The sequence below is a fragment of the Sminthopsis crassicaudata genome, chromosome 1 (assembly GCF_048593235.1).
Source record: "Sminthopsis crassicaudata isolate SCR6 chromosome 1, ASM4859323v1, whole genome shotgun sequence".
NCBI classification, from domain to species: Eukaryota; Metazoa; Chordata; class Mammalia; order Dasyuromorphia; family Dasyuridae; genus Sminthopsis; species Sminthopsis crassicaudata.
In genome coordinates, this window is record NC_133617.1 from 13,645,115 (window position 1) to 13,673,113 (window position 27,999).

Below are 27,999 nucleotides of genomic sequence, written 5' to 3' on the forward strand. Positions count from 1 at the left end.
CGCTCGCTCATTGGGCTCGAGCCGGCGGCGCAGGACTCTCCCCGCCCTGCTCTCGAAGAATCAGAGAGCTCCTGCTCGGCGATTGGCCGCCACCTAATGAATATGTAAATAGGAAACTCCCTCTCCACCCTCCCAGGAGACTAGGATTGGGACTAACCGTTTTTAACGGCTCTCGGGTCACGCGCACAGTCCGGTAAAGGTTTCTGCCGGCGCATGCGCGAGGAGCTTCCCTGCCCTTGAAGGTGGGGGGAAGTGGTAAGATGAGGCGCCCTACACTCCCGCAAACTTGAAGGTTCTGGGTTCGAATTCTGCCTCGGCCACTTCCTGGCAGCGAGATGTGGAGCAAGTCCCTCTGTCCCTCAGGGCCTCAGACGCTCTGTCCATGAGTGGGCCATGCCCTGTGCTCGGAAGGAGACGGGGGGGGGGAAGGGGGGAGAGGCTGCTGAAATGGGGGGTCCTTAAAGGGACCCCTTAAAGGTCCCTCTTCATTTTAAGGTGACAGGCCAGGGAGGGCGGGCATCCAGCTAGGGCCCCGGGAGAAAGACCAGAGGAGGGCGGGAAGGGAGGAGCGTCCCGGGGGCGGGGCCGGGCAGGCGGCCAGACCCGGAGCTCCGGGAGAAGGCCGCTGCCGATTCCGGCTCCAGGTCGCCCCGGGCCCTCAGCGGGACCCATGCTGCTGCTGCTGCAGGCCCAGGCCCTGCTGGGCCGCGTGCCCCCCCGAGCGCGGGCCTGGGCGCCCCGGAGGAGCGCCCACCGCAGGAGCCCGCCCCGCGAGGCCGACGTTCCCTTTGCCCGAGCGGGCATCGGGATGTTTTTCCAGGGGGGGCCCAGGCTGGGCAACCAGTACGCGGAGGACGCTTTGCTGAGGGGCTCTCTGAAGCGGCAGCTGCCCCCCCAGGTGCGTTGTGCGCAGAAGCGGGGGTGCAATCACCGGCTGGGCCCGGGCCGGGCAAGCGGGACCCGCAGGGTCAGGAAGCCGGGATGCCCATCGCCGGGCCCGGGCCGCAGGCGGAGGGGAAGCGGACTCGGGGCCAGCGGAGGGCGGGCATCCCGCAGGGCTGGGGGAGGGGCCGCGGCCCTGCTTCCTCATCCTGCTTGGCACACCTGGCAGAGGGCGGGCAGGGCCGGGAAGGAGTCCCGGAAAAGGCATCAGGCCCCATCATGATTGGATAAAGTCAGAAGGAATCTTAGTGACAAGCGCACTGGGGGACAGTGAGTGACCCACGGGAAGGCCCCATGGGCTGGGAGATCAGAGCCAGGGCCTGCTGTTGCAGTGGGATCCGGCCTTCATGGCCCTGCTTTAATGCCCACGGAGAGCAGTCAAGTCCAAAATGGGTATTAAGTGCCTGCCACCAAGTCCTGGAAACACAGCCGCCCTGAACCTTGAAATCCAGACAGTCTAATGGGGCAGGCAGGGGGGGGGGGGGGAGAACAGGACTCCAGGGAGAACAGAAGTTAATGGAGCAGAACTGCTGGGGGGAGGGGAGTCTGCCCAGAGCCAGTGGGTCAGAGATCAGAGGGGCAGAGGTCAAGGGACGGGGCTGGCAGTCTGGCCATCCAGTGTGACTTCCCAGGGTGGCGTGACTGGTAGAAAACGGGGGCAGACTGTGCCAAGCAGGGTTCCACCAATAAATGCTTGCCCTGTCGTGTGGTCTCTGACTCTCCAACCGTCTTTCTCTCCCATCTCTTCATCTGTCTCTCCATCCCTCCATCACTGTATCCATCTGTCTATCCCTTTGTCTCCATCTTTTTCTCTACCTGTTTCTATCTGTCCATCTGTTCATTTATGCTTTCATCCATCTATCCATCCATCCGTTTCTCCATCCACCCATCTTTCCATTACATCCATCTCTGGATAGACATCTGTCTATCCACATTTCTCTGTCTCCATTTATCTATCGCTCCATCTCTCTGTACATTGAATCTTTTTTCCTTTGTTTCTCTGTGCCCGTCCATCTGTCCATCTTTACCCCTTGGCCAAAGGCATGCATCGGGAGTACAGCCCCACACAATTGAAATCACCGATAAGTATACTGAATACAATGTGGAGTCATTCTATGAAATGACACAATTGGACAGGGTTATCCCCTTTCTACCGTACTTGTAGGAGGGCACCTTTGGGTGGCCCGAGATCCTGGGAAGTTATATCGCTTCACCAGGGTCATCCAGCCAGTTGCTATTGTAATTCTGTGATTGATGGAAGGGAGCCGGCCCCTCCCTTGTTACCAGCCCAGCATTCTGTCCATCGGATGGCCTTGCTTCTGAGAGCAACAGTTGAATTCGTTCCTAATGTTGGTTGATCGGTCTTGACACCTTAAGTGTTTCTCTCACTAATGAGATGTTTAGTCCTATTCCTGCCAATTTGATGTCTTCTAAGAAATGCTGATTATCGAGTGTCGCGTTTTCCTTCTGTACCTCCCTGCACAAGGTCCACCGAGCTGAGGTTTTAAAAGCCGAAGTCGGGCATATGAGGGTGAAGCAATTTTCACCTGTTTGGTGACAGTACAGTGGAAAGGTTACCGCTTCTGGATCCAAGAATCCAAATCAAATCCAGCATCTGATGCTTTCTCCCTGGGACGTTTGGAGTGCTCAACTTCCCTTCGCTAGGATGGCACCCAAGAGTCTGAATGTCGTGATCCCATGCTGGATGGATGGCTGCAAAAATCACTTAAACTTCTCAAGGGGCCCCTGGAAGGGATGATTGTGTAGGGCTGTGACCCCCAAAGAAGCATCATCCAGGAGCTAAGGCCCAGCCACTGCTCATGAGGGGGGCTGGGAGCAATGATGCAAAATGAGTCAGATAGGGTATGTCTTCCCAATAAGCTGACTTCCAAGTCACTTTCACCTAGTTTGGTTCTGAAATTACAGAAGCCTTCACATCCTATAATCATTGCACCCAGGCCTTGTGGAAATCGGAAAGGCTCTAATCAAAGATGTTCCCAGAAGCATTACTCCACTGTTCTTTTGATTAAAGCTGGCCAGAGGAATTGGGGCTTAATCAACTCCATTGTTCATTTTCATACTCCAAAGCTTTCCTCCCTACCAGGGAGCACACCTCTACATCATCCTTTCCGCGAAGAGGATAAGAAAATGGCAGAGATTACCCCAGGCAAGCAGACAGTTTGGTTGCCAGGTTTCCTTCCAAAACAAAACAAAGCAAAAGGCCAAGAATTGAGTTGGTTGAGTGAAGCAATTTTCAATTAGCAAGACCCTGGAGACCTTTCATTTAATGAAAATACAGTGGAAAGGTTACTGCTTCTGGAGCCAAAGATCCGAAGCCATGAAGCCTCCTCCCTGTGATACTCAGAGTGCTTAACTTCCCTGTGCCTCCATAGCCTCATCTGTAGAATGCGGGAGTTGGACTAGGTAGCCTTTCAGGTCCCTTCCAGTTCTAGAACTAGGGTTATCAGACCTTGAAAAAACATCAGCTTGTATATCTAAATACTTGGTTTGTCCATATGGGAACTTGAACCATCTACATTTTGGTTCCATGAGATTCTTGTTCTAGATCTCCCATGAATCCTTAGAAGCTCACAGAACACACCAGATGCCTTTCTGCAGGCCCTTCAGTAGCACTTGGCAGTTAATTGATAACATCTCAGTACTGTTCTATGGCTGCCAATTGGTCAACCAACAATCAAAAAGTATCAAGTACTTACCATGTAGGTAAGAAGCACTGAAAATACAGTTTTGATAACACTTCTCAGGAACAAGCCGACACAATTTACAAAATGGAGTCAGACACCAATCATTCTCTTTGGGTCGGTCACCTGCTGGCAAATCCCATCTCTAACCCTAACAGCAGGGACATGGGCAAGTCATACAACATCTCAAGTCTCAGTTTCCTCATCTGTAAAATGGGAATAGTTATACCTACAAAGTTGTTGTAAAGTTAAAATGAGCCAATAGATACAAAGTGCTTTTGTAGCCTTTAAAGCCTAGATCAATCTGTTATTGCTATTGTGTCTTTCCATGATTTGCAGTTGTATCAGAACTGGAATCTTTTAAGAACCAGTGCACTTCACTCCATAAATCCTAAATTGTAATGTGCTGCAGCCAGCTCCCACCCACCCACCATGTGTCTCTCTCCATTACCCTCAGGGTGATCCTCACCTTCAAGTCTTGAGACTGCAGTGGTCCATGACTCATAGTTATGCAAAACCAGAGAAATATTGGCTCTAAAAAACAAGGCTTTTGTTTCAGGAAGAAGCTTGGGGTCATTAAAAGGACTTTTGAGTTTCCCCAAAGCAATCCATCCAGTTGTTCTCTTCCTCCAAAAACAGGATTTTTTTAAAAATCAAGGGTGGGAATAAAAATGGGCAAGAGTGAGGAATAATCATTGGACAGTCCATGAGCACCACTGGCATCCATTGATATCTTTGTGTCCTTGACAAAGGTTCTCTGATACTTTGGGAGAGCCCCCTCAAACTTAGGGGACTACATAAGTAGTCTTAAGAATCTGCTCATGAGGGGGCTGGGAGCAATGATGAGAAATGTCAGATAGATGTGTGTCTTTCCAATAAGCTGACTTCCAAGTCACTTTCACCTAGTTTGGTTCTGAAATTATGAAAGCCTTCACATCCTATAATCATTGCACCCAAACCTTGCTGATGTGGAAATCGGGAAGATTCAGGGCCTTCCAGAGGGGCTGAGTCATTCAGGAAGGGCTCATGTGAACAGGTGGGGGGTGCCTATCATTTCACATTGGTGAAATCACCACCCACTCCCCATAAAGAGAGTACACATCTTCCTTAACTGACAGTAAACTAAGATTTGAAATTAAAATGGAAATTCTATAGAGAGGCAGGAGGAAAAAAAAGGACCCTGTTGATAGAAATACACCTGGATAGGTGATGAGTTGGATGCTGACCACCTGCTCTTCTTTGTCCTACTGCAGGGGTTATTTGGGCTCATCCATCATCAGTGTCCTTCAAGAATACTGTGCTTGTTTAAGAAGAGAACTCCAGACCCTTAGATACTAAAATATGGCCTGCAGAGCACTAATGCTATGGTCCATTTCCTTGAAAACCTAAGTGAATATCTAGCATCTCATTGCTTTTCTTGCCCAGAAAAGTGATTTTATCTTCTTTAGCTTCTAGATCCTAGACTCTTCTTATTCAGCAGCCCTGTCATTGATGTGAGTGATGTAGACACTGGATAATGAGAGGCATCAAAAGTTGGGATTCAGTTGTCTGTGATAAAAGGTAGATTTATTCAGGGGAATATCTTACAAAGTGAAGGGATACAACAGATACCAGGAATGGTAAATATGAAGAAGGGTGGGGGAGCATATGAAAGCCAAGTTCCTCAGTGGAACTTGTAATTACCCTGTAAAAAGAGAACACCCCATGAAGTTGGGCATGACCTTAGCTGGCAGGCTAAAACCTGAAAGGGATTTAGCCCCCAAAGAGTTAGCTATAAGAAATGGAGTTAAAAAGCATACTAGGGTTAGGGGAGACATCACAAGGCATGGAGGGGCAAGGAGACACCAAATGCCATGGCATGCTGACCCAAAGGAGGGCAGCAGCCAAGCCATGACCCCATCAGTAGGTTTTAGAGGGAAATTTTAACGTCAGGGACATGACTGGGATTTCTGACAGAGAATGGCAAGGAGAGACCTTTATAGAGGCTATATAGTGTGCTTTCTAGAGCCCCACTTTGGGCACCAAAATATACTATGCTTTCTAGAGCCCCACATTGGGCGCCAAAAGGTAGTGCCCAGACTAGCTCTCTGGAGGCTCTCTGGACCAACCTTGATCTTAATGGAGGAGTGCAGGAGGCAGGAGAGCCACCAGGATGGTCAAAGATGAGAGTCCTCTCAGCCCTTAAATATATCATTACAGCACACTGAGCATGTGCCAACTAGAGAACCATATATCACACTGAGCACATGAAAACTATAAAGCACCCTGCTAGGTAAATGCCGCTTACTGTAAATATCCTTTGCTTCAAGTAGAATACAGGTGGTCATGCCCTCCCTGACTTCTCAGGAAAGGTGAGAATGCCAAAGGGAGAGGAGAGCCAAACCAAACATTGTCAGCTGGTTCCCTCTGGACTGAAGGGTCTTATATACCTTAGCCAGAGTTCTCCCACTATCCGCGGCCCTCTACAAAGGCGAATCTTGGGGTTGAGAGAACTTGGATTTTGAACTGAATCATCTCCCCAGAGGATGGGAGCAGGGAGCTAAACTGATCTCTAGCAATGCTTTCTTCCTGCTTGCCTCAGGGATCAATTCTTGTTTCTCTCTGTCCAACACACTATTCAGAACCTCATAATTGTGTGCGCTTGGAACTAGGAGGTCTTCCACATTATTTTGTTGACCATGCTTGGAATGGTCTCATCTTTGACTTTTAAAATGAGACAGTCTTTTAAGACCCAGCTCCAGTGCTGCCTTCAAATGGGAGACCTTGCCTTGGTCCCCTTTTCTGCCCTGGCCAGTTTATCGCTATGGTTGTTCTCTCCTCCATGAGAACATGAGTTCCTTCAAGGGAGCATTTTTTGTTTACCTTTTTTAGTATTCCAAGCAGTCAGGATTACCCCTGGCATGTATGCAGCCACAAATACTTGCTGACTGAGATTGTGGAAAGGCCCCCTGGACTTGTTTTCTTGACTTGCCTTATTTTCCAGGGTGGCGTTGTTTTGCAACTGGATTTAGAAGGGAATTGTCCTGCACTCCTCCAATGAGACTTCTCCTTTTTGTTGGACCCATAAATAAGTATTCCAGGCTGGCCTAAAGAGCAGTACAAGGGAGTTCCCACAAAGGTCCCCAACCTTTCTGTTGTAATCACGTTACTACCCAGTCTTGTAGAGTCAAGACTTTAGGGCAACTGTGTCCCCTCACCCAACAGAGACTCGGTTCTATGGAACTCCAGCCATCCACCTCCGCAAGACTTGGGCCCCTTCCCCCACCACGACTCCCAGTGTCCAGATGACCCCCCCCCCCCCCCCGGACTGAAGTCCCGAGCTCAAGGATCACCGGACTGAACTCCCTGCTCAATGATTAACATTTCCCCGACGCACCCACCGCACTAACCCTGTCCTCCATGCCCCACGCGGGAGGTCAGATTGGCTAGACTGTGCCTGAGGAATGTGTAATTTAGAGAAATGAGATTGTGAAAGCTCTTCAGCAGCAAACACGAAAGACCTTTCTCCTGGAAGCCTTCGGGAACCTGAAAAGTTCTTATCCGGAGGGAGAATTTCACTTTTTTTTAAAGGAATATCGTTTTATTAGTGGCCTGGAAGAGCAATAGGAAGAACACTGGGTGTGAGAGCTGAGGGGGGAGGTTCTCGGCCAATTGAGCAGGAAGCTCCAGCTTCTCCGGAGAGGAAGGGTTTGGAGAAAGTGCCCCCCACCTCCTCGCCCTTCCGTCCGATCACGTCCTGGCCTTGCCCCGTTCTTCAGCCGCCTCCCCTCCCCCCACTCTAGCCTTGAACTTGCAAACCGAGAGAGCCGGTTCAAATTCTGCCTCTAGGGAATTTCGAGCTGGAAAGGAATTTAGAAGTGGTTGGAGCTTTGATCTAGAACCGGCAGGAACCCCAAAAGTCCAACCTCTTCATTAGTGAGGTCCCGGCTAGAAAATGAAGTAGCTTGGGAACCCGCGTGTTCCTGAGCCTACCCAACACTCTCCGCTCTGTGGCCTCCTCGCCACGCTGGTGTGTTCATGTGTGAGTTGGGGCGACCCCTCAATCCGAGCCGCTGCCGCCCTCATTTCAGGGAGGAAGACGGGACCTGGGACCCCAGAAAGGATTTCCGGACGAGGAAACCGAGGCTGGGGAGAAGGGAGCTGTCCGGGGAGTGGGTGAGCGTCCGCTGCCGGGCCGGCCCCCTCCGGCTCAGGCACCGGGCTCGGAGTGCATTTGCAGTAAGTCTGGGGCCGCCTCCGTGGGGCAGTGTCTCAAAGGGAGAAGGGTCAGGGCTCCAGATGGACCATCAACCTCTGCGGCGGCCCGGGAAAGTTTGCTCCCAAAAAACAGTTCTGACCCCCAGAGGCCGCTGCGCTCCCTCTTCCCCCCCCCCCCCCCCCAGCCTCCGGCCTGCCCTGAAATGTGTCAGGCAGGCAGGAGGGGGGGGCACCGGGCTGGGCTTCCTTCCCCCTCCCTCTCCCCCCCACCCCCGCCCGCTTCATCTCTGACTGGCAGGCGTGGGCGGAGCAGCCTCTGGGGCCAGCCCGGGGCTTAATGAGCCGGGCCGGGAATGACTGGGGCCGAGATCCGCCAGCCCGCCTCATTGCCCTAGACGGGGATCTAGGGGAGGATGCTCGGCTCCCAGCGGAGCCCCGCGGCCCGCTCCGATCAGGACCCGGCGGCCCGCTCCGAGCAGGACCCGGCGGCCCGCTCCGAAGGGGCTGCTTTTCTCTGGGTCTGCAGATGCTCGTCCCTTTCAGTTTTCCTTGTGTTTTCCAGCCCTGTGAACCTGGGCAAGTCATTTACTCTTTCTCTAAGTGGCAAAACAAACAAAACCCCCAAACCCTGGGAGATCCTGGCGCTGATGAAATCCCAGGGCGAGGCTCTGGCCCAGCTTTTAGACTCGCGCACCCGCGCAGCGTGAGGGTCTTGCCAGGACCGGTCCCGGAGTGGGGACAGCCACCGGCCGGCATGGCGGCCACCCGGGGGGTGGGGATGGGGAGATCTGCCCCGGCGAGGGGACTGTGCGCCAGGGAGGAGGGAAGAACGTGAGGTGCTCCTCGGGAGAGGAGCCCAGACTTGGATTCTCTCTGGGGCCGGTAAGATTCCCCTGGGCGCTGGGGCTTGGCCCCCGAGGGCTTCGAGCCTGGGGAGGGCTCTGGCCAGCCCCGCCCCCCTGCACGCGCCAGGGAGATGACTGTGGCCGTGCAGCGGCAGGACGGGCTGGGGGCGGAACAGGAGAGGATGCGGAGCTGGGGGGGAGGGGGCAGATGCACCTGCCTCAGGAGCGCCTCCGCCCCCCACATCGGCAGAGCCGGGGTACCGCTTCGCCCCTTTTTTTCCTACCAAACCACATCCATCCCGGCTCCTACCTCAGCCAGGAGGATCCCGGAGAGAGCCGGAAAGAGCCCTAGATTCCTAGTACAGCAGAGGAGGAAACTGAGACAGAGAGGTGGTCCCCCCACCAAGATCACGTGGCTAAGAGGTGGCAGATCCCGAACGGAACTCGGCTCTGTGCCCGACCCAGCCCGGGACTCTCCTCTGGCAACCGCAATGGGAGCCAGGCCAGAGGCCTGGCGCTGCTCCGAGGCTGGCGTCCTGGGCGCTCGGGCTGTTTAAAGGGAACAGGAAGGCCGCTGCCACCGTGGCTTTTTTCGGTGTGTCGGGTCTGTAAGAAAAGCCAGAGCTGGGGCGGTGAGACCGGCTCCTCTCCCTTTCTGTCCCTCTGGGTTCCTCCCAGGAACGAGTTAATGAGCTGTTCCCTGGCCTCCCCGGAGCCTTGAAGCTCATCACGCTTCTCACGTCTGCAGGCCCATCCCATAATACTGCCCGCGAGAAGAGAAAACGAGCCGAGTATCGGTTCGGTCCCAGAGGACAAAGGCGGGTCAGGCAGCCAGCTTTCACCTTCCCGCTCCTCCTCAGCCTGTTCTCTTCCCTTCACCAGCTCCTCTCGGTCCCTGCAGTTCTTAGGTGACTTTCCTTAGTGAAGCCAGATGGCCATCGCTTCCCCTGCTGCGTCCTTTCAGCCTTCCTCTCGGGCCCCTACGAGCTGTATTCTGAGTGACTGAGGCGGGAGAAAGAAACAGGACAGCCCCTCCCCCCAGCTTAGGATCTATGTGCGGCTTCCAAGGTCAGACATCACAGAAGCCACAGCAGCTGAAAATGTGCGCTCCCGAGGCTCGCCCTAGTGAAAAGAGAAAAGAAAGGTTCCAGCAAGGAAGGGGAGAAAGAAAAGGAAGGATAGTGAAAAGAGAAAGAGAAAAAAAGGTTCCAGCAAGGAAGGGGAGAAAGAAAAGGAAGGATAGTGAAAAGAGAAAAGAAAGGTTCCAGCAAGGAAGGGGAGAAAGAAAAGGAAGGATAGTGAAAAGGGAAAGAGAAAAAAAGGTTCCAGGGAGGAAGGGGAGAAAGAAAAGGAAGGATAGTGAAAAGAGAAAGAGAAAAGAAAGGTTCCAGGGAGGAAGGGGAGAAAGAAAAGGAAGGATAGTGAAAAGGGAAAGAGAAAAAAAAGGTTCCAGGAAGGAAGGGGGAAAAGAAAAGGAAGGAAAGAAGAAAAAAGGGGAGGAAGAAAGGGAGAGAGAGAAAAACAGAGAAAAGGAGAGAGAGTGAAGGAGGGAGAAAAAAGAGTGGGAAGAAAGAAAAAAGAAAAGTAGGAAGGAAGGGAAAGAAAAATAATTCTAGAAATAATCACAATGTGTTGAATTAACCCTAGCTTTGATTCCTTTCTGACACGAACACCTTTGGGAATCAAAGGTAGGAGCCTCATAGGAAGAATAAAAATTAGCAATATTTCTGGGGCCTCTAAATATCTAACCCCTGGGGACATGGCTACAGTGTGAGCAGAAGCTTTATGGGAAGGAGGCCCTCTCAGGAAGCTTTGAAAAGGAGCTACTTGATCAGTAATAGACCCTACATCTGTGGGAAGCAAAGACACACTCGAGATGAACAAGAATGTAGGAAAGAAGAAAAGAAACATTTAGCACTTATGTTCCAGGTGCTGTGTTAAACACTGTACAAATACCACCCCATTTTATCTTCACAACTTTGAAAGGGGAAGTGCTTATTTTTCTTCCCCAAAATGGGGAAATTGGAGAAACCGAGGCAGACAAAGGTCTTGCCTGGAATCAAATAGCTAGTTAGTGTCCTAGGCCCGATGCAAGCCATATTTTATAACTTTCAACAGTGCCAACTTGACCACTTTTCAAGGGACTGGTTCACACTAAGTGAAACCTAGTTGAAATTATGTCCATGGGCAACCTGTTAATGGAAGCACAGGACTAGGGACCCATAAGCTTTAGCTTCAGGTATCTTAAGACTGGAAGTAGCAGCTCCTCTGTAGATAAGTGCGTGTGCAAGCTGAAGGAGCAACCGAGAGGGGGGTTAATGCAAAAGTGAAACACTGACACCCCTGACCTTAAGGGACTCGAGTTATAAAGGGGGAAGCAGATCAGAGTGGCCAGGAGAGGGTGTTTGGGGTATGGGAAATGATCTGGGCCAGAGAAGGAGGGGGAGGAAGAGTGTAATGCCGGAGAAACTGAGGCAAGATAGAGATTAGAGAGTTTTTTTTTAATATTTTATTAATTGGAGAGTTTAATTGACTGGACAGGACTCTCGTCTCAAAGTATCCAGTAATGAATGGGGGATGATAAACACTTTTATAGCTCTTCAGACAAAGGAAAGGAAAAAGAGCGGGAAAATTAGAAGCCTTTTCAGGATGAGGGGGGAAGTTGTAAATTTCTACTAAAAGCCAGTGTCAGGATGTTTGAATAACAGAAGTAAAGATGTCAGTGAAGTATCTGAGATAGTCTTATCTTTTGGAATATTTTAGAGGGGCAGTGTCATAAATTCTTGGGGGCAGAAGGAGCTAGGAGTCAGGAAGTCTGATCTGCTCATCTCCCATTGACAATTTATAACCTTAGAGCAAATAGTCCTCAGTCTTAATGAACCAGGGGGGTTTATGACTTAGGGGACTGAGGCAGAACAATTAAGGAAACTGAGAACAATTCAGGGAAACTCAGGACAATGAGGGAAACTAGTGCAGGGAACTGAGGTAGAACAGCTCAAGGAGACTGTGGCATAACAAGGGAAGGAAGAGGGAAGCATAAAGCTCACTGTGTGTTAGTATGGTGCTAAGCCCTTTGCAGATAGAAGTTCATTCGATGATGAGGTGAGAAGACAGACCCCTTCCTTCCTCCCTCCTTCCAGAACATCATCTTCGGGGGTCTTGGTTACAGAACTTCCCCACTATTGGAATCTGCTCCTGGGATGCTCCAGGCTGGCTCTGATCTATCTAGAGCTAGAGCTGTGTCTGAGCGACTGCTGGGCAGTGTCAGCTAATTTCATCCAATGATCAAAGTACTTCCCGTCTCCCAAACTGATTAAGGATGGTTCCTACCCAGGATACACTCTTGATTGATTGAATAGAGATGCCCAAGGACTCAGTAGTTACATTAATTGGTTGAGGGAGGGAGTGTTCACACCTCCTTTATTCAATAACAGCATGAAAGAATTACCAGGAAACTCTGAGTCATCTCATACTAATTTGTGTTAATTCAACTCACCAAGTGAGGGAGAGGAAAGAAGGAAGGAGAGAAAGGAGGAGGGGAAGGAAGGAAGGAAGGAAAGGAGGGAGGAAAGAGAGAGGAAGGAAAGGAAGGAAGGATGGAGCCCTGGGCCTGGAGTTCAGTTCAGTCTCAGCCAGCTTCTAGTTGTGTGATCCCAAGCAAATCATTTTACCCTGTTTGTGCCTGTTTCCTCACCTATAAAGTGACCTAAAGAAATGGCCAACCACATCGGTGTCTTTGACAAGAGAACTCCACATCAGGATCTACTAAACCATCATTCTGGGGACCCCATAAACTCCACCAGACTGCTGCCCCCTAAGGTGCCATCACACCAAAGGGATTCAGAAGCCCTGAAGAGGGTCTCTTCAGTCGCTTTTCAGCTCAAACTGGGAGCGGCTGAATGCTAGTCCCCGTCCGGCCCCCAAATCCTGTGCTTTTATCCCCCCTTCTCATGTGATCATCACAGTAGCTCCATGAAAGAGTCTTACAGTCCCCATCTAATAAATGAAAGAACCAAGCGTGGCAGAGCTGAAAGGCCAACCCTGGCCTCCTGACACCAGGTCTCTCTGCCCAGTGGGACTCACTGCCTTGTCTTGGGGTTCCCCCTGCTTCCCCATACCTGACTCCTGTAGAGGGGATGGATTTAGGAAGGGAAAGTCTGACAGTAAATCTGGGGGTGTCTTCTCTGCAGGTCTTTGCAGAAGTGACCCAGGACCTGCAGAGATTTGGGGCCCGAGTATCGGACGAGATCCTCTCCCTGGGACAGGAATGTGAGGCAAACCCCCCCAGACTGCAGCAGTTTGACGGGTGGGGTCGGCGAGTGGACCGCATCCTCACCTGCCCAGCTTGGAAGAAGCTCAAGGGCATCTCTGCCGAGGAAGGACTAATTGCCATTGGCTACGAGAGGAAATATGCCAGATGGAGGTAAGGGTCTTGGTGGAGAATCGGGGTCGAACCGGGAGGCCCAGAGCCAAAGGAAGGAGCACTAGGATTGGAGCTGGGACATCCGGGGCCGCTTCTGTCCCTTCCCCGGGTCACGGCCACACAGAGCAAGGCCGTCTGCTCCAGTCCCTGACCTTCCACAAAGGAGCTGAGGGAGCTGTGGCCCACAAGAAGCGGAGGTCTCCCGTGCTCCCCTCGTGGAGAGAGGAGGTAATGCTATTTGTGGGCTGGGGCACCCATGGCACTGTGGATGGAGGACTGGCCTTGAAGCCAGGGAAATCCCAGTTCCATTTCTGCTTCGGATGCACTCCAGCTGCGTGACCTTGGCCAGTCCCATTGTTGTCAGAGGGAAGGGAGAGGAGACGGCACAGGAGCCTGGGATCAGTGACTTGAGTTTGAATGCCATCTCTGAGGATGACCAGAGCTCTCCATCTCTCTGCTCTGTTTCCCCATCTGCAAAATGAGGCGGCTACAAGCCCACCTCTGAGCTCTCGAGCTCTAGGGCTACGGCTCTGTGTTGATAGAAGTTCCCACCCTGGGACTCCCCACGGCAGAGAAGACAAACCCAGAATGCATGAGCACCCATTCCCAAATGTAATAGCTTGTGAAGGGGGCTTTGCCGCCCAGAAGCGAGGGTCTCAAGCCCTTCCTGTCTCAGGGGGCCCAAGCCTCCAGGTTCTGTGCCTGTACAAGCAGCTGTCAGCCATGTCCATGTGCTGAGCCATAAAGAAATAATTAGCCTGAGCTAATGGCCCATAATCCAGCCCATCGGTATTCCATTCCCCAGGGTTTCCTCCTAAGTTATTAGACAGACAGGCACATAAAACTTCAGCCTTGGTGTGGGGCTGTGGCGGGGAGGGCACTGGGTGAGAGACCCAGCTCTCAACCCTGTGTCCTGGGTGACCCCAAGCACATTACCCTTCCCAGCCTCATTTTCCCTTCTGCAAAATGATGTAACTTCACTAGATAATCTCTAAGATCCCTTTCTGCATTAGCCTGTCAATAAATGTTTATTAAGCACCTACTGGGTGCCGCCTGTGGGACACTAAAACCCAACCAACAACAAAAAAAAAAATCCCTCCCTTTTTTTCTTTTTCCCTCCTTTTTCTTTTTTTTAGCATGGACAATAGGGTTAAGTGACTTGCCCAGAGTCACACAGCTAGGAAGTGTTAAGTGTCTGAGATCAGATTTGAACTCTGGTTCAAATTTTTTCAAAGAGCTTTCGATCCAATGGGAGAGACGGCCTGCCAAGGCTGATGGAACATAAGCCACCCAGGCATCGACTGTATTCCTTCTAGTAAAGGCCCACTAAATGCCAGGTATGGTCCTAGAGGCCAGGGTTAGAACAAAAACCTTCCTTGTCCTCAAGGAGCCGACGCTCTAATTGGGGGGCAGAGGGAAGGGAGAGACACGACCCGTGCATGGACAAGTAAACACCTATTATGTACAAAAACATTTTCAAGTGTTGTGAGAGAAATGATTATTTCTCCCTTGTATTTAATGAATAATTGTTGAATTAGGGTCAGGTTTTTCCCCTTTCTACTTTCTTGTTCAGAAATAAGCCCCTGTAGGTTAGTGGGGCAACCATGAAGTGCTGGTAGGGCAGACACTGAAGAAGAGAACCCGGATCTATTCGAAAGGCAAAGTTAGTGAACTGATGGATTCTGGTCCATTGAGTTTTACTCAGACAAGTTTGGGTAAATGTGGATTCTCCCTTTTGTCATTTGGGTGAGATGGATACAGATAAGTCTTTTTGACCAAATTAAGGTGATCAGCCTCACGTACCCCAGACCCTCATTAGAGTACATCTACTTCTCATTATGATATTCACCCTCTCCTTAGTTGGTAACCAATCAGAGCTGGTTTCCAACCTCAGGAGCACTCACTATTCCAAGGGCCTGTAAGCGTTGTCAGTTCTATGGCAGTTCTTTGGTCTAAGGGAGACAGACAAATGACCATCCTTTTATTAATACTATGCTAGCATTATTAATAAAAGGATTAATTATCAGAAACCGTGTCTCTCAAACTTTTTCTATTTCACAGCTGGGAAAAGAAAGATCTTAGGAGGTGCAGCCCAAGTGTGCTTCAGACAGGCGTAGGGCCAGGAAAGCAGCCCGGGCCCGGGCTACCACTTGTGCCTTGTGATCCTTAGCCAGGACAAGCTATATTTTGTTTACTTCATGATGGAAGAAAAATCAGTCCTCTGAGTTGCAAACAGGAGAGAACGGTTCCCCTACTAGGGGATGAAATGGAGAGGGGAGTGGCGCCACCCTTTCTGCATCTTATTTCCTTAAAATATAGCGGTTCCTGCTGTGGGCAGTAGATTCAAGGGGCCTCCAGCTGGCACAGTCCTGAGAAATTACAGGTTTGGTTTCATGCACAGTAATTGGCGCATAGTAAGAGCTTGGCAAATGCTTTTCATTTTTAATCCAGCAGCCAGCCAGCCAGCCTTTTATCCATCTATTTATCTGTCTAGCCATTCTTTTATCCATCCATCTATCCATTTATCTACCCATTCATCCATCCATGCTTTTATCCACCATCTATCCATTATTTATGGATCCTTTTATCCATCCATCCATCCATGCATCCTTTTATCCATATATCATCCATCCATCCTTCCTTCTATCCTGCCATCTATCCATCCGTCCATCCTTCCATTCATCCATCCATGCATACATCCTTTTATCCATATATCATCCATCCATCCTTCCTTCTATCCTGCCATCTATCCATCCATCCATCCTTCCATCCATGCATCCTTTTATCCATATATCCATCCATCCTTCCATCCATCTACATCCTTCCTTCTACCCACCTGCTCATGCATCCAAGTTGAGCAGGCAAGGTGACAGAGCCTCCATGAGACAGAATCTCACTCTGCCTCGTGGAAGAAGGGGAAGGAGGGCACCCAGAAAGCTGCCCTTGAGTCGGGCAGTGGAGCGGGGAGCCCAGGCAGGGAGAGCCAGGTGCCCATGGCTCCCGTCCTGGGCCGTCCTGACTCTGGCTTTTCTTCATGCTCCTCAGCCGTGTGTACCAGGTGGCCAAGCTGTTCCTGTTTGCTCCCTCTTCTGGAATGTTCCTTTGCCCCCTGGCCATGACCGATGGTGCCACCAAGGTCCTGGAGGTGAGAGCCAGAAGCACTCGGAGCTGGGGTCCTTCTCAGCCCTCCTCCCAGACCTCAGGCTGAAGCTTCGAGCTCCAAATTTGAGCTCCATCAGTCTGCAGCCACAAGCATTTATTAAGTGCCTGCTGTGTACCAGACACTGGGCTAAGTGCTAAGGTTGCGGAGCATGCTGGTTACTTACTGCTCCTTCCCTCACTTGCTGCCTTTGACCTCATGCCCCTAGGTGATGAACAGCTCAGGGCCACCTGGGGAAGCTTTGGGTCATCTGACATCCCGGGACCCAGAGCGCTTCTGGACCTCTGGCCAATGGATGACCGAGCGCAAGGGAGGCTCCGATGTGGGTGAGTGGGGTCAGAGGCAGGTGCCCGTTGGGGCTCAGAGGGCACGGCTCCTGGCCAGCCAATAATCTCCCTCCCTTCCCAGCCCACGGCACTGAGACGGTGGCCCTCCCCCAGGAAGATGGCACGCACAAACTCTTTGGATTTAAGTGGTTCACGTCAGCCACGGATGCTGACATGACACTGACCCTCGCCCGGATCATGGACACCGGAGGATCCGTCACCAAGGTCAGCATGCAGGACGGGGGGAGAAGAGCGCCGGGTTCCCTGGGGACTTTCTGTAGCCCCCTCCCCAGACTCCTCTGCTTGGTCCTCAGTCTCCCCTTGACTATCCTGGTAGAGTGGTTAGGGGACCACAAAGACCTGGCCTCAAACCCTGGCTGGGCAGCCTTAGCAAATCAACCAAACCTCTCTGGTTCAGTTTTCTCATCTATGTGCTCTAAAATTCCCCCTCGAGTTCTAGGTCACACGCCCATTCTGTGCTTGGACAAAGCTCCTGGTGTGGAGAGGGGCCGGTCCGGGGTAGCTAGGGGCTGGGATGGAGGAAGGATAGAGCCGGGGCAGGAAGGGCCAAGTCGAGGCTTCCAGACAGTCAGAGCTATCCCTCAGCAGGGTGGGCTGCCTGAGGAAGTGGGGAGAGTCTGCAAACAAAAGCCGGGAGACTGCTGGTCAGTGGCTGCAGCAGGGCCCTTCTGTGCCACAGGGGACTCGGGGCCTGAGCCTCTTCTTCCTGAAGTTACGAGACGAGCAGGGACGGCTGAACGGCCTCGAAATCCAGCGTCTGAAGGAGAAGCTGGGCACCCGCCAGTTGGCCACCGCCGAACTGCTGCTGGACGGGGCGCGGGCACATCTGGTGAGGAGGCGGGAGGGCCGGGTCAGCTCAGGGACCCCCAGCCCCTCTCAGCTGCTGAACAAATTTCTTTACTCGTGTGGGGAAACTGAGGCAGACGGAGGTGAAGCACCTGGCCCCTTCCCGGGTTCATTCATCCCTTTGTTTGTTTATGGTTTTATTTACCTCTCTAGATTTTTTTGATTAGGTGAAAGGGGACACTCTTTATCCCAGCACTGAATGGGTGTTGCCTTATCTTAAAAAGGCCAAGGGGCGGCCATTGCTCATCTCCATGCTCCTGATTTCTATCTGGCCTCCCAACCCAAGCGGCTCTGGAGAGGACAGGGAGGCTGGCGACCTCACCTTCAATCCAATTCCCTGCATGCTATGGCAGCGCCTCCCTGACGCCACGGGCCTCTTCCAGATGAAGGGCAGACCACAGCCACAGCAATGACTGGCCCAAGATCACCAGACAGTCAGTGGCTGAGCTGGGGTTTAAACTCCGTGCTGCCGACTCCAAATAACAGCAATGATACACAGAAAAAAACCTGAGGCCAAATCTAGCTCCAGACCCTTAGGCAGCGGATGACCCTGGCCAGGTCATTTCATCACAGTCTGCCTCAGTTTCTTCATCTATAAAATGGGGACAAACATAACATTTCCCTTCCAAAGTTGTAAGAATCAAATGAAATAACAATTATAAAGTGCTTACACATAGTAGGCACTATATAAATGTTAGCTATTATGACGATAATAATAATTATTCTTGGTAGCCTTTTTATAATGCTATAATACTCGTTATAGCTAACACTTATGTAACATTTTAATAATAATTATAGATAGCATTTATGTGCATGTTTAAGCATGAGAATTATTGTTGCTACATTTACATAGCGCTTTAATAATAATCATTATTATTATAAGTAGCATTTATATAAGACTTTCAATAATCATTATAGCTAGTATTTCTATAGCATGTTCTTAATAAGAATTGTTATTGGAGTTAGCCTTTATGTGGACTTTATAAGACTTTTATAGGTGATTATCTCATTTGGGCCACGGTCCCTTCCATCCTTGTGGCCCCAGGGGGTTGGATTTGCGCCCGCCCCGGCACCTTGCTCTCACTGTCACGTGCGCGGAGCCCAATGGCCTTTGCTTATTTATGGCAGTGCCTTGCCTCCAGGTCTCCCAGGAGGGCCGGGGAGTGGCCACCATTGCCAACATGCTGAACGTTACCCGGATATACAATGCCATAAGTGCCGTCGGCTTCATGAGAAGGTAAGTGGGGTGGGGGCCCACCCAAGGCAGAGCGACAAGACTCAGTGACACAAGGCAAGGCGGGGGCGGGGGGGGGGGGGGGGGAGGCAAGAGCTTTCACAAGATCTCCCGCTCTCGCAGCCAGAGGGATCTCAGGGCTTGCCAGGCCAGCCCTGACTTGAACTGGAATCCCTTTGATACCATCTCCTGGACCTGAAAGGGATCGAAGAAGGCAGCAAAGGATAACGTGTGAATAAAAATATTTAGAGAAGCTCTTTTTGTGGGGGCAAAGAAACTGGGATGGAGGGGGTGCTCATCCCTTGGGGACGGCAGGATAAGTGTGGTGTGTGAGTGTGCTCTAAGAAGTGATGAGCAGGACGGTTTCAGAGGAACCTGGGAAAATTTCCATGAACCCATGCAGAGGGCATGGAACAGAACCGGGAGGGCACAGTAACAGCCTCCCCAGCGGTGGTCATCGGCCTCTGCTGAGAGGAGGCTGGCTCCTTGCTGGGACCGCCTGTGCCACCAGGGACCCCGTTGAAGATCATGGGGTCAGAGCTCCTTGCTCCTGTTTCCGGTTCTGCCCTGTGGGGCCAGACAGTTCCCTCGTTCACATCCGTGGGACCTCGAGCACAAGTGCCTTCCCCTCCCCAGCGTGGCTTCTGCCGCAAGTGCCCCATCCCTTCCACCGCTGGCTCATCCCCATTCCCTCCTCGAGGCCCTCTCCCAGGACTGCAGCCAGACCCCCAGTCTGTCCCCCGGACAGTTCTGCCTCTCTGAGTCAGTGAAATAGTCAGAGGTCACTGGGACAAGGAAGAAAAGGGGAGATTTGTACGTCATCGTGGGGCCGAGCCTATTAACGGCCATTTTGATCCTCCTGGAGGTTGCAAAGTGCACCCTCCTAACGTGGGGAGGACCCGTGAATTCTATGTGATTTTCGGGACATTTTCCTCACAGTAGCCATGAGAGAGGAAGAAGCAAATGTAATTGACCCATTTTACAGGAGAGCGAACACACTCCCAGGATGGGCCGGCTGGAAGCGAAGGAGGCGGCATCTGAAAGCTCGTCCCGCCTCCATTCGCACCCAGCTTGCTTTTTGCTGGAGCACCTGGCCCTGTACAAGGTTTCTTCCTGGTGCTCGGCACCGGAGGCGATCTTTGCGCTGCCCCATCGTCCTCCGGGACACAAATTCCGCTCAGAAACGCTCCCTCGTGCGTTCCGCTCCTTGCCTGACCCATTCAAAAAGCCCCTTCCCCTCCTCTCCGAGCTGGTCCCGTGTGGAGGAGACTGGACCACAGTAGGGCAGCATTAGCCGCGGCTGCGCGCTAAGGGTTTTTAATTATTCCTTGTTGCCCAGAGTGGATGATGGGAAATACCGGCTCCTTCCTATTGGGGCGAGGGAAAGGTAAGGGATGCCCAGGAACCCGACTCTCCTCTTCCTCCCCAGAGTGGTCAACATGGCCCGAGAGTACGCCACCCATAGGTTTGTATTTGGGAAGTTCATCAAAGACCACCCGCTTCACACGCAGACGCTGGCCCGGATGGAGGTGAGAGCAGCCCCAGCGCCTCCCAGCAGCCCCGCCCCCCACTCTTCCCCCCCATACACACACAAGAGGAAGGGCTGCTGGGCCTGGGCCTGGGTTCGCCCCCATCGAGCCAGGGAACGTCAGTCTGGTTGACCTAGAAGAGCGAGGCCGCTGAGCAGCCCCACAATTCTGGGAAGGACTAACGTCCTCCGGGCTGTTTCTTCATCTGCCCAAAGTGCAGGGATGGGCCGCCCCACCGAGGGGGCGTGGTTGGCCGGAGCCTTCTCTGCGGATCCCCTGGGGAGGGGTCGGTCACACGCCGGTCCTATGGGGAGACAGCTGGCAGCGCCCCCCTCGGGTCAGCGGCGTCAGCGTCCTTCTGGCCTGGCAGGTGCAGACCCGAGGAGGGATCCTCTTGGTGTTGGAGATGGGCAGGCTACTGGGCCTGGAGGAGACCAACCAGGCCAGCGCCCAAGACTCTCACCTGCTCCGCCTGCTGACGTCAGTGACCAAGCTCTACACTGGAAAGCAGGTGAGAATCTGGGGCGGATACTGAGGGCGTGACCTCACTCTTAGACCCTCCCGAGGGCGTGGCCTCCCTCTCCTTCCTCTTAAGCCTCTTCCAGAGGGCGTGGTCTCTCAGACCCCGCCCCCCACATTGAAGGAATGGCCTCGGTCCCACCCCGAGGGTGTGGCCTTTCTCAGTCCCCCCCATTGAGGGCATGGCCTCCCTCCCATAGGGCGTGGCCTCCTCCCAGCTCATGATGAGGGCGTGGGCTCTTCCAGCCCCGCCTAAGGGCGTGGCCTCTGTCCCACCCAAGAAGGCGTGGCTTCTCTCAGCCCCACACCCCGAGGGCGTGGCCTTTCTCTAGCCTGGCTCACCATCCTAGATGACACAGCTTCCTCAAAAATAGGCCAGGAGAACTAAACCCCACGTCCCCAGCGAGGTCGGAGCCGGTCAGAGGTCAGAGGCCGCTTTAACAATCTCCCGGGCAATCAGTGCAGCTCACTGGCCTCGGGCTGGCAGCCCCTCCTCCCCGCCCCACTGCCCGTTTGCCCTTCTCCCAGCCCGGGGCACTCCGGTTCTCTCCGCTCCCCGGCAGGGCCTCAGGGACGCCGTCTGTCTGGGACGCTCGGGGCCCTCTCTGCAGGACTCCATGACGGAGCGCAGCCACTGGCCGGTCACACAGTAGGCGCTTAATAGATGTTTATTGGCCAGCGGCGATGAATAGCTTGGTGGCTATACCTCCTCCTGTTAGAGTCGAACGCTCTTTGGATTTCGAGCTCCCAGCGCATGTGTTATAGACATGTAGAGTATCCACGCCCTTCATCCACGTGCACATGTCTAGATGCAGGTGTCCATACTGTTGCATACACGTGTGTACATGTTCTCGTGCACATACACAGCATGCCCGCCGGACATACATGTACACAACGCCCACCACACACATGCATGTACCGTGTGCACACTGCGGCACATCCGCGTATACATGCAGATACGCGTCCGTGGACTACATACATTTTCTGTATGTGCGCGTGTGTATTCGTGGCCGTGTATTGTCTACGTGCATGTATGCCCGCCACAGCCGTCGCAGAGATGATACACGTGGGTGGGCAAACACAGATGGGGACCCCCATGCACATCACCCACAGACAGAACGGGCAGTTTTAGGGGGTTATTCCCGCCTGCCTCCGTTTGAGTTTAAACTGTGCCCCCATCCTGTTCCCTCCTGCCCCGTCTGCCCCCCAGGGCAGCTTCCTCAGGGGTCTGTGCGGCTGCGCTGTGAGAATCCCCCTCAGTGGAGGAGTCGGTCAAAGCCTCTGATTGCAGGCCCTGCACAGAGCCTGGCCCAGGGGGAAATGCTGACTGACTGCTCGTGACTGGCCTCGGTAAAGGCCAGAACCCCAGCGCTCCGAGGACTCTTTTAGTTCCATACAATTAGCTCCAAGCGCATCATGAACAGATCCGAGGGTAGACGGACATCAGCCCCTGGACCTGGCTGCTTCTAGTTGCCAGAATCTCGGGACGGATCCAGCTCGGGGCGCTCCTTTCTCCCACCAGCCTTGGCTGTGTTGGGGTTCCTGGGGAGCAGGGCCCTGGGTTTCCTCACTCTACAACTTCTGAGCATTCTTCTTCCTCCCTAAGATAAAGTTCGACTTGGAAGCCGAGGACTGGGCGCAGCTGCTCTGGGTCTGGGAGGAGCTTGGAGGAGGGGACCTCTGAAAACCCAGTTTTCAATCGATGACCTTCTTGACTCTCTGGGCCTCAGTTTCCTGTGTCTGTAAAATGGGAATATAGACATCCCTTCTGCATCTTGGCATTAGGGCACCCATCCCAACAATCTGGAAACTGTGTAAAAGTCTTTGGCCCTCCCTTTGTATCAGAGAAGTCTGAATTTTTTTTCTTTTTCCTTTCTGGGGTGCTTACAGAACTTATTGCGAGACTGGTAGAGCCTTCAATGATATGCAATACTACACATACATTGTCCCAGTTTTGAGCTCCCAAACCCCACCCGCGCCACCCGCCGGCCTCGGGGTGCCCTCTGCGTCTCCCACCAACCCCCCCAATCTCCATTTAGTTTCTTTTTCTTTTTTTTTTTTTTTTTTTTTCCCTGAGGCTGAGGTTAAGTGACTTGCCCAGGGTCACACAGCTAGGAAATGTTAAGTGTCTGAGATCAGATTTGAACTCGGGTCTTCCTAAATTCAGGGCTGGTGCTCTATCCACTGTGCCATCTAGCTGCCCCTGCATTTAGTTTCTTACACCCACTCGCACTGTTGCAAAACGGTGATGGCGAAAACGGGGCTGTGGAAGCAACAACTGGCACGTGGTGGGTGGGGACTGTTGGAGCCGGAGTCAGGAAGACTCGCCTCCGTTTCAAAGCCCAGGGTTCACCCACTTTGGCCGGGCACTCCACGTTTCTGGGCATGTTGTGTCTGCTGTGAAATGAAAGCTGGGACTCTGGGCTCTCCGAGGTTCCTTCTGCCTTCAAATTGAGGAGCCCGTGACCTGCCTCATCACGCTGTTGGGGAGAAAGGGCTCGGCGACCTTTGGGCCATTTCCGGCCTGGAGAGTCGTGGGCTTCCTGGGCCCAGCCCCAGCCCACCCTCCTGCCTGCAGTGACCCTAGGCGTCAAGATGCACCAGAAGCTCCCAGAAACCTGTAGTGGGGGGGGGGGCGGAGATGTCCTGCTTTTGTCTAGCTGGACCCTCTCTTCACAGGCCATGGCCGTCGTGTCCGAGGGGCTGGAATGCTTTGGGGGGCAGGGCTACATGGAGGACACAAGCTTGGCGGGCATTCTTCGGGACGCACAGGTAAGGGCCAGCTGGGGGCACCAGTCAGCAGCCCTGGGCCAAAGTGGGGTGAGTCCTCTAAGCCCCGGCTCCCTAACTTCCAGCGTGATTCTGTACTGGAGTCCCATGACACCCTGCGGCTGCCCTCAGGTCAGCAGTGGGACCCCTGGAATTGGGGCTTTGAGCCAGTAGGGAGTGGAGGGGCCTCATGGGGGAGGGGAGGGAAGATAAAGCTCACAGGAAACAGACCCCAGTCACAGGGGAAGGGGTGCGCTCCTCTCTGCAGGTGCTGACCATCTGGGAAGGAACCACCAACATCCTGGCCTTGGACACCCTGTATGTCCTGACCAGGAGCCAAGGGCAGGCGCTGCAGGCCTTTTCGGCATCTGTCCAGGTGAGATGCTCCCGCTGCCCCCTCCTCACGGTTCTCTGGACCCTGGAAATTGGGGGGGGGCTGGGATTCTCTGGGCAAGTTCTGTCCGGGCAGGGCCTGCTTCTATTCAACCCATGAAAGCATGGTGTGGCCTGCCTGTAAAGCCTGGAGCTGGGGGCTCGAGGTGCGGGGACTCGAGGTGCTGGGGGCTCTGGATCAGGAACAGGAGGCCCGGCTGGAGCTGCGCTCTGCCATCTTGGGCTGACATGACTTTCCTGCCAGGATTCTTGTGCAGCTCCGATGGGATTTGGGCTTCCTGGGAGGGTCAGGGCCCCCCTTCCCAGCTACACGAGCCCTGAGGGACTGTAGGCCTCCTTGGTGAGGAGCTGGGACGTCCAGGGCGGGTTCTGCTGGATCCCACTAACAGACTTGTGCCCCGCCTGTCCTTCCCCCCAGGAGAAGGTGGCCCGGGCTTCCCAGCAGCCGGAGCTGGCTCCTTCTGTCCGCCGCCTGCAGGACGCCCTCGGGAGGCTGGCCGGGCAGCTGGAGGGGCTCCAAGGGCCCAGTGACTCCATGGAAATGGCAGCGCGGGCCCTGGCCTACACGCTGGCCCGGATCTACATCGGTAATTCCTTTCCCACGCCCCCCCCCCCCCCCTTGTGCCCATCTCAGTGGGGGAGGCAGCGTGTATCCTAGGCGAACAACAGCTTTGTAGACAGAGAGCCGGGCTCAAATTTCACCTTTCCTCTTATAACACCGGCCTAGTCACAGCCTTGTGGAGCCCGTCTCCCTTCCCAAGAGGTCCTGGATGGCGCCTCTGGGTCCTTCCAGCTCCGTGACCTCACGGCCTCACCGGACCCGGGACTTGGGAGCCTCTCCGCCGCACTCCCCACAACTCCCGGGATGGGAGCGGAGGTCGAGTGTGTGCTCCCTCCCCGGCTCTCCTGAAGACCCGCTTTCCACACACACAGGGGCCCTTATGGTGGAGCACGCGGCCTGGGCCGAGGCCTCCCCTTCGGACGTCTACGCTTCCCAGAGGTAAAGAGCATCTCTCTCTCTCTCGGGCCCCGGCCAAGGTCCTGCCCTATGGGCCGCTCCTCTTGCCCTCCAGACTTCCATCAGCGGCTCCAAGATCAGTGGATTTACTCTGGTGATGTGGTGGGCTGCTTCCTCGTGGCTTTCCCTGGCTCTGCACTGGGAGACCACAGAATCACTCCCACTAGCCGTGCCCTGCCCTCTTGAAGGGAAATGGGCACATTGCCTCTCAGGCTGGCAGTGGGCGTCAGTCCATTTAGGAAAGCCAGGGAATTGCCCAGAGTAAATCCGGAAGGAGAGGAGCCCGCGCCCACTCCAAGGAGCCTGGAACACAGGTGGGTTCCTGCTCCTCTGGACTGGGCGCTGGCTCGCTAAGGCCCCAGCCCAGAGGGAGATTTCCTTCAAACAGGAGTTCCTTAAAAACGGTGGGGGCTTAACCCCATCGGCCCTTAGCTGGGAACACCATCAGCCCCAGCAGGGCCCTCAGCCCTGGCTGGGAGCCCCAGCATGGAGCACCATCGGCCACGGCAGAGTCCTCGGCTGGGAGCACCATTGGCCCTCGGCTGGGAGCACCGTTGGCCCCGGTGGGGCCCTTGGCTGAAAGCTCTTTCCTAGGTGGTGTGGACAAGACCTGTGCCCCTTGGACACGGCTCAGCGAGCTGGCTGCTACGGGGCCGACGCTGTTGGCAGAGACGTGGCCCTGGTCTACGAGGCGAGCCCAGCTCTCCCCAGGGAGGAGAGAACCCGGGCTGCTTAGCTGAGACGCGGCGACGGCCCTTCGTGGAAGGGAAACGAACTTGGCCCGTCTTAAGTAGACCGCGTGCCCAAGGGGGAGCGCGCCTTAAATACGTTCTATTCCTAACATTCACCAAGACAAATGTGCACACGTCACACACACACACACACACACGCACACGTATGGACATGAGTAGATTAGTTGTTCAGTCATTTCAGTTGGGCCTGACCCTTGGTAATCCCGTTTGGGGTCTTCTCGAAAGGCAAAGACACTGGAGGGGCCCGCCCTGTCCCTCTCCAGCTCATTTGACAGATGAGGAAACTGAGGCAAACGGGGTGACGTGACCCGCCCAGGGTTCCCCAGCCAGGCAGGTCTGAGGCTGGATCTGGACTCCGTCGTCTTCCCAACTCTAGAGATGGCATTGTCCCCGTGCCCCCGGTCCACACGTACCCACGCGATCGCAGTCCCCCTCCCCGTCTGTCTCTGACTCTCCGTCTCTCTGACTCTGACTCTTCATCTCCCTCTGTCTCTGACTCAGTCTCTCTCACACTAAAAATGTCCCACAAGAATGGCACCGACTGATTGCCTCCTAAGGAGTCTCCACACAACTCTATTAACTAAGCAAGAGATTCGTTTTATTTTTAAAAATTCTCTTTGAGAGCTGGCTGCTCTGGAAGGGGGGGAACGGGCCGGAGGTGGCGGGGTCAGCCTCGAGGCACTTCGGACATGGAGCCCCGATCCCCGGGAGCTGTCCCCATTATTAGCGGGGACAAATGTTGGCCGAGCACAGGGCAGAGCAGAGAAACAGGGCCCTGGAGGGGAGTTCTCAGCAGCACCCCTCCCCCAATGGCGTACAGAGGTCAGTCTAGCCGCTTGTCGGTAGGGGCGCACGGAGGGGGGCCCCCTTGTTCAAGTACGAGTCGACTGCAGTTAATAGCTTGAGAGCCTCCTCTCCCATTCTTGGGGAGGAGCGGGAGGCGCGGGCCACGGAGTCGGGTTCGGAGCCAGAAACCCGTGTGCCAGTCCTGTCTCCAGCTGTGTGACGGGGCTTACCTTCACTGCTTTTCTCATCTGTAAAATGGGGACAATTACAGAACTAACTGCTTAGGCTCATCATAGGGATTGAATGAGATGATGACAAGCACCTTACAGATCCAAAGTGTCATAGAAATGCTATAATTACTAGTAATTGGGACAGCTAGGGGGCGCAGTGGATACGGCACCAGCCTTGAATTCAGGGAGACCCAACTTCAAATCTGATCGCAAACACTGAACCCTTCCTGGCTGTGTGACCCTGGGCAAGTCACCTAACCCCAATTTTCTCAGGAAAAAATAATTATTAATCATTCACTCTGACCAAGAGTTTGGAGACCCAAGTTCGCCTTGGCCAAAGTTATCCCAACTTTCTCTGGACAGGGAAGGGTTTGGAACCTGCTCCCTCTGGGACAAAGCCACCTTCTCCCAAATGCTTTTCTCTCCACTCTGGCCAAGGGGCTAGCCATGCTCTTTATGTGGCGGGGGAGTCTCGGTACTTAACGCCCCTTTCAGTGGGTGGAGGGATTTCAAAGGCCGGTCTTCAGTTCCAGATTTTACAGAAGACCAATCTAGAAGAGGCCGGCCCTAATCTCGGCATTAATTAAGGGGCCACCCATGGGAAACCGACCTTTATTTAAATTCAGCTCCCTTCCCCCACTGCAGAGGCTGCATCCCACCCTGGCTACAGGATGAGCCACTGCCCAGAAAGCTCAGGTGCCCAAGGGGAGGGGGCCCTGGCCATGCCCCAAAATGACAAATGGCTCGGGATTGCCAGTCACAGAGGCCAGGGAAGTCTAGAGCCTCGCTCGTCAGAAAGCTCGTCTTGATAACAAACCTTTCAAGTGATCTTGAAGCAGTTCAACTTGACCTCTGAACCAAGCGTCCCACCGAGGCTCTCCCCAGCTGTGTTCCCCTCCTGTGCCCACCAACAGCTGACAGAACTCGGGGACAATGTGGGGAAGCCACAGGTGGAAGAGTGGCGGCCATCTCCCCTCCCCCTCCCAGGTTCCAAACTAAACAGCTCCAGTGCTTCGGGGGCAGGCCATGGTGCAGGATGGAGGACTTGGACACACTAACACCCTCTGGTCAGGACCAAGATCCTCTCTGGTCACTTGAGGCCTTCACGTGCTCCAGGATCTGCCCTCGGTCACCACTGACCCGCAGGTCCTGTCCTGGCCTTTGCTCACCCAAGAAGTCATTGGGTCCCCATGCTCTCCAGCAAGACCTCCCACTTTATTCCTGTGCTTGCAAGGTCAATAAAGGCCAGGGTTAAAGTCACTGAATCTTATTTTGCCACAGCCACGTTCCATGTTCCCTGGGGGGGG

At 53.7% G+C, this 27,999-nt stretch overlaps 2 protein-coding genes across 4 annotated transcripts in view; one reads left to right on the forward strand and one right to left on the reverse strand.

Annotated features, from left to right (window-relative positions):
* The window catches only part of HORMAD2 (HORMA domain containing 2), a 75,601-nt gene extending 74,949 nt beyond the window's left edge, over positions 1 to 652 (reverse strand). The window contains exon 1 of the mRNA XM_074294359.1: positions 158 to 652. Coding sequence (XP_074150460.1) covers positions 158 to 215 — 58 coding nt within the window. The 5' untranslated portion in view covers positions 216 to 652. The remainder of the gene's footprint in view (positions 1 to 157) is intronic.
* Positions 586 to 27,948, forward strand: LOC141557924 (acyl-CoA dehydrogenase family member 11-like). 3 transcript variants are annotated; one of them, XM_074294346.1, is made up of 14 exons: positions 586 to 898; positions 12,877 to 13,109; positions 16,155 to 16,254; positions 16,478 to 16,595; positions 16,678 to 16,820; positions 17,296 to 17,445; positions 18,605 to 18,699; positions 20,126 to 20,225; positions 20,596 to 20,736; positions 23,424 to 23,516; positions 23,782 to 23,889; positions 24,325 to 24,493; positions 24,840 to 24,906; positions 25,519 to 27,948. In XM_074294346.1, exons 1-14 carry the CDS (start codon positions 671 to 673, stop codon positions 25,658 to 25,660), a joined length of 1,887 nt encoding a protein of 628 aa, XP_074150447.1. In that variant the 5' UTR covers positions 586 to 670; the 3' UTR covers positions 25,661 to 27,948. The 3 variants fall into 3 exon arrangements, with proteins under 3 accessions (XP_074150447.1, XP_074150429.1, XP_074150437.1); XM_074294328.1 differs by lacking the exon at positions 586 to 898 and adding an exon at positions 7,555 to 7,862; XM_074294336.1 differs by lacking the exon at positions 586 to 898 and adding an exon at positions 7,556 to 7,799.
* The last annotated feature ends 51 nt before the right edge of the window (positions 27,949 to 27,999 follow it).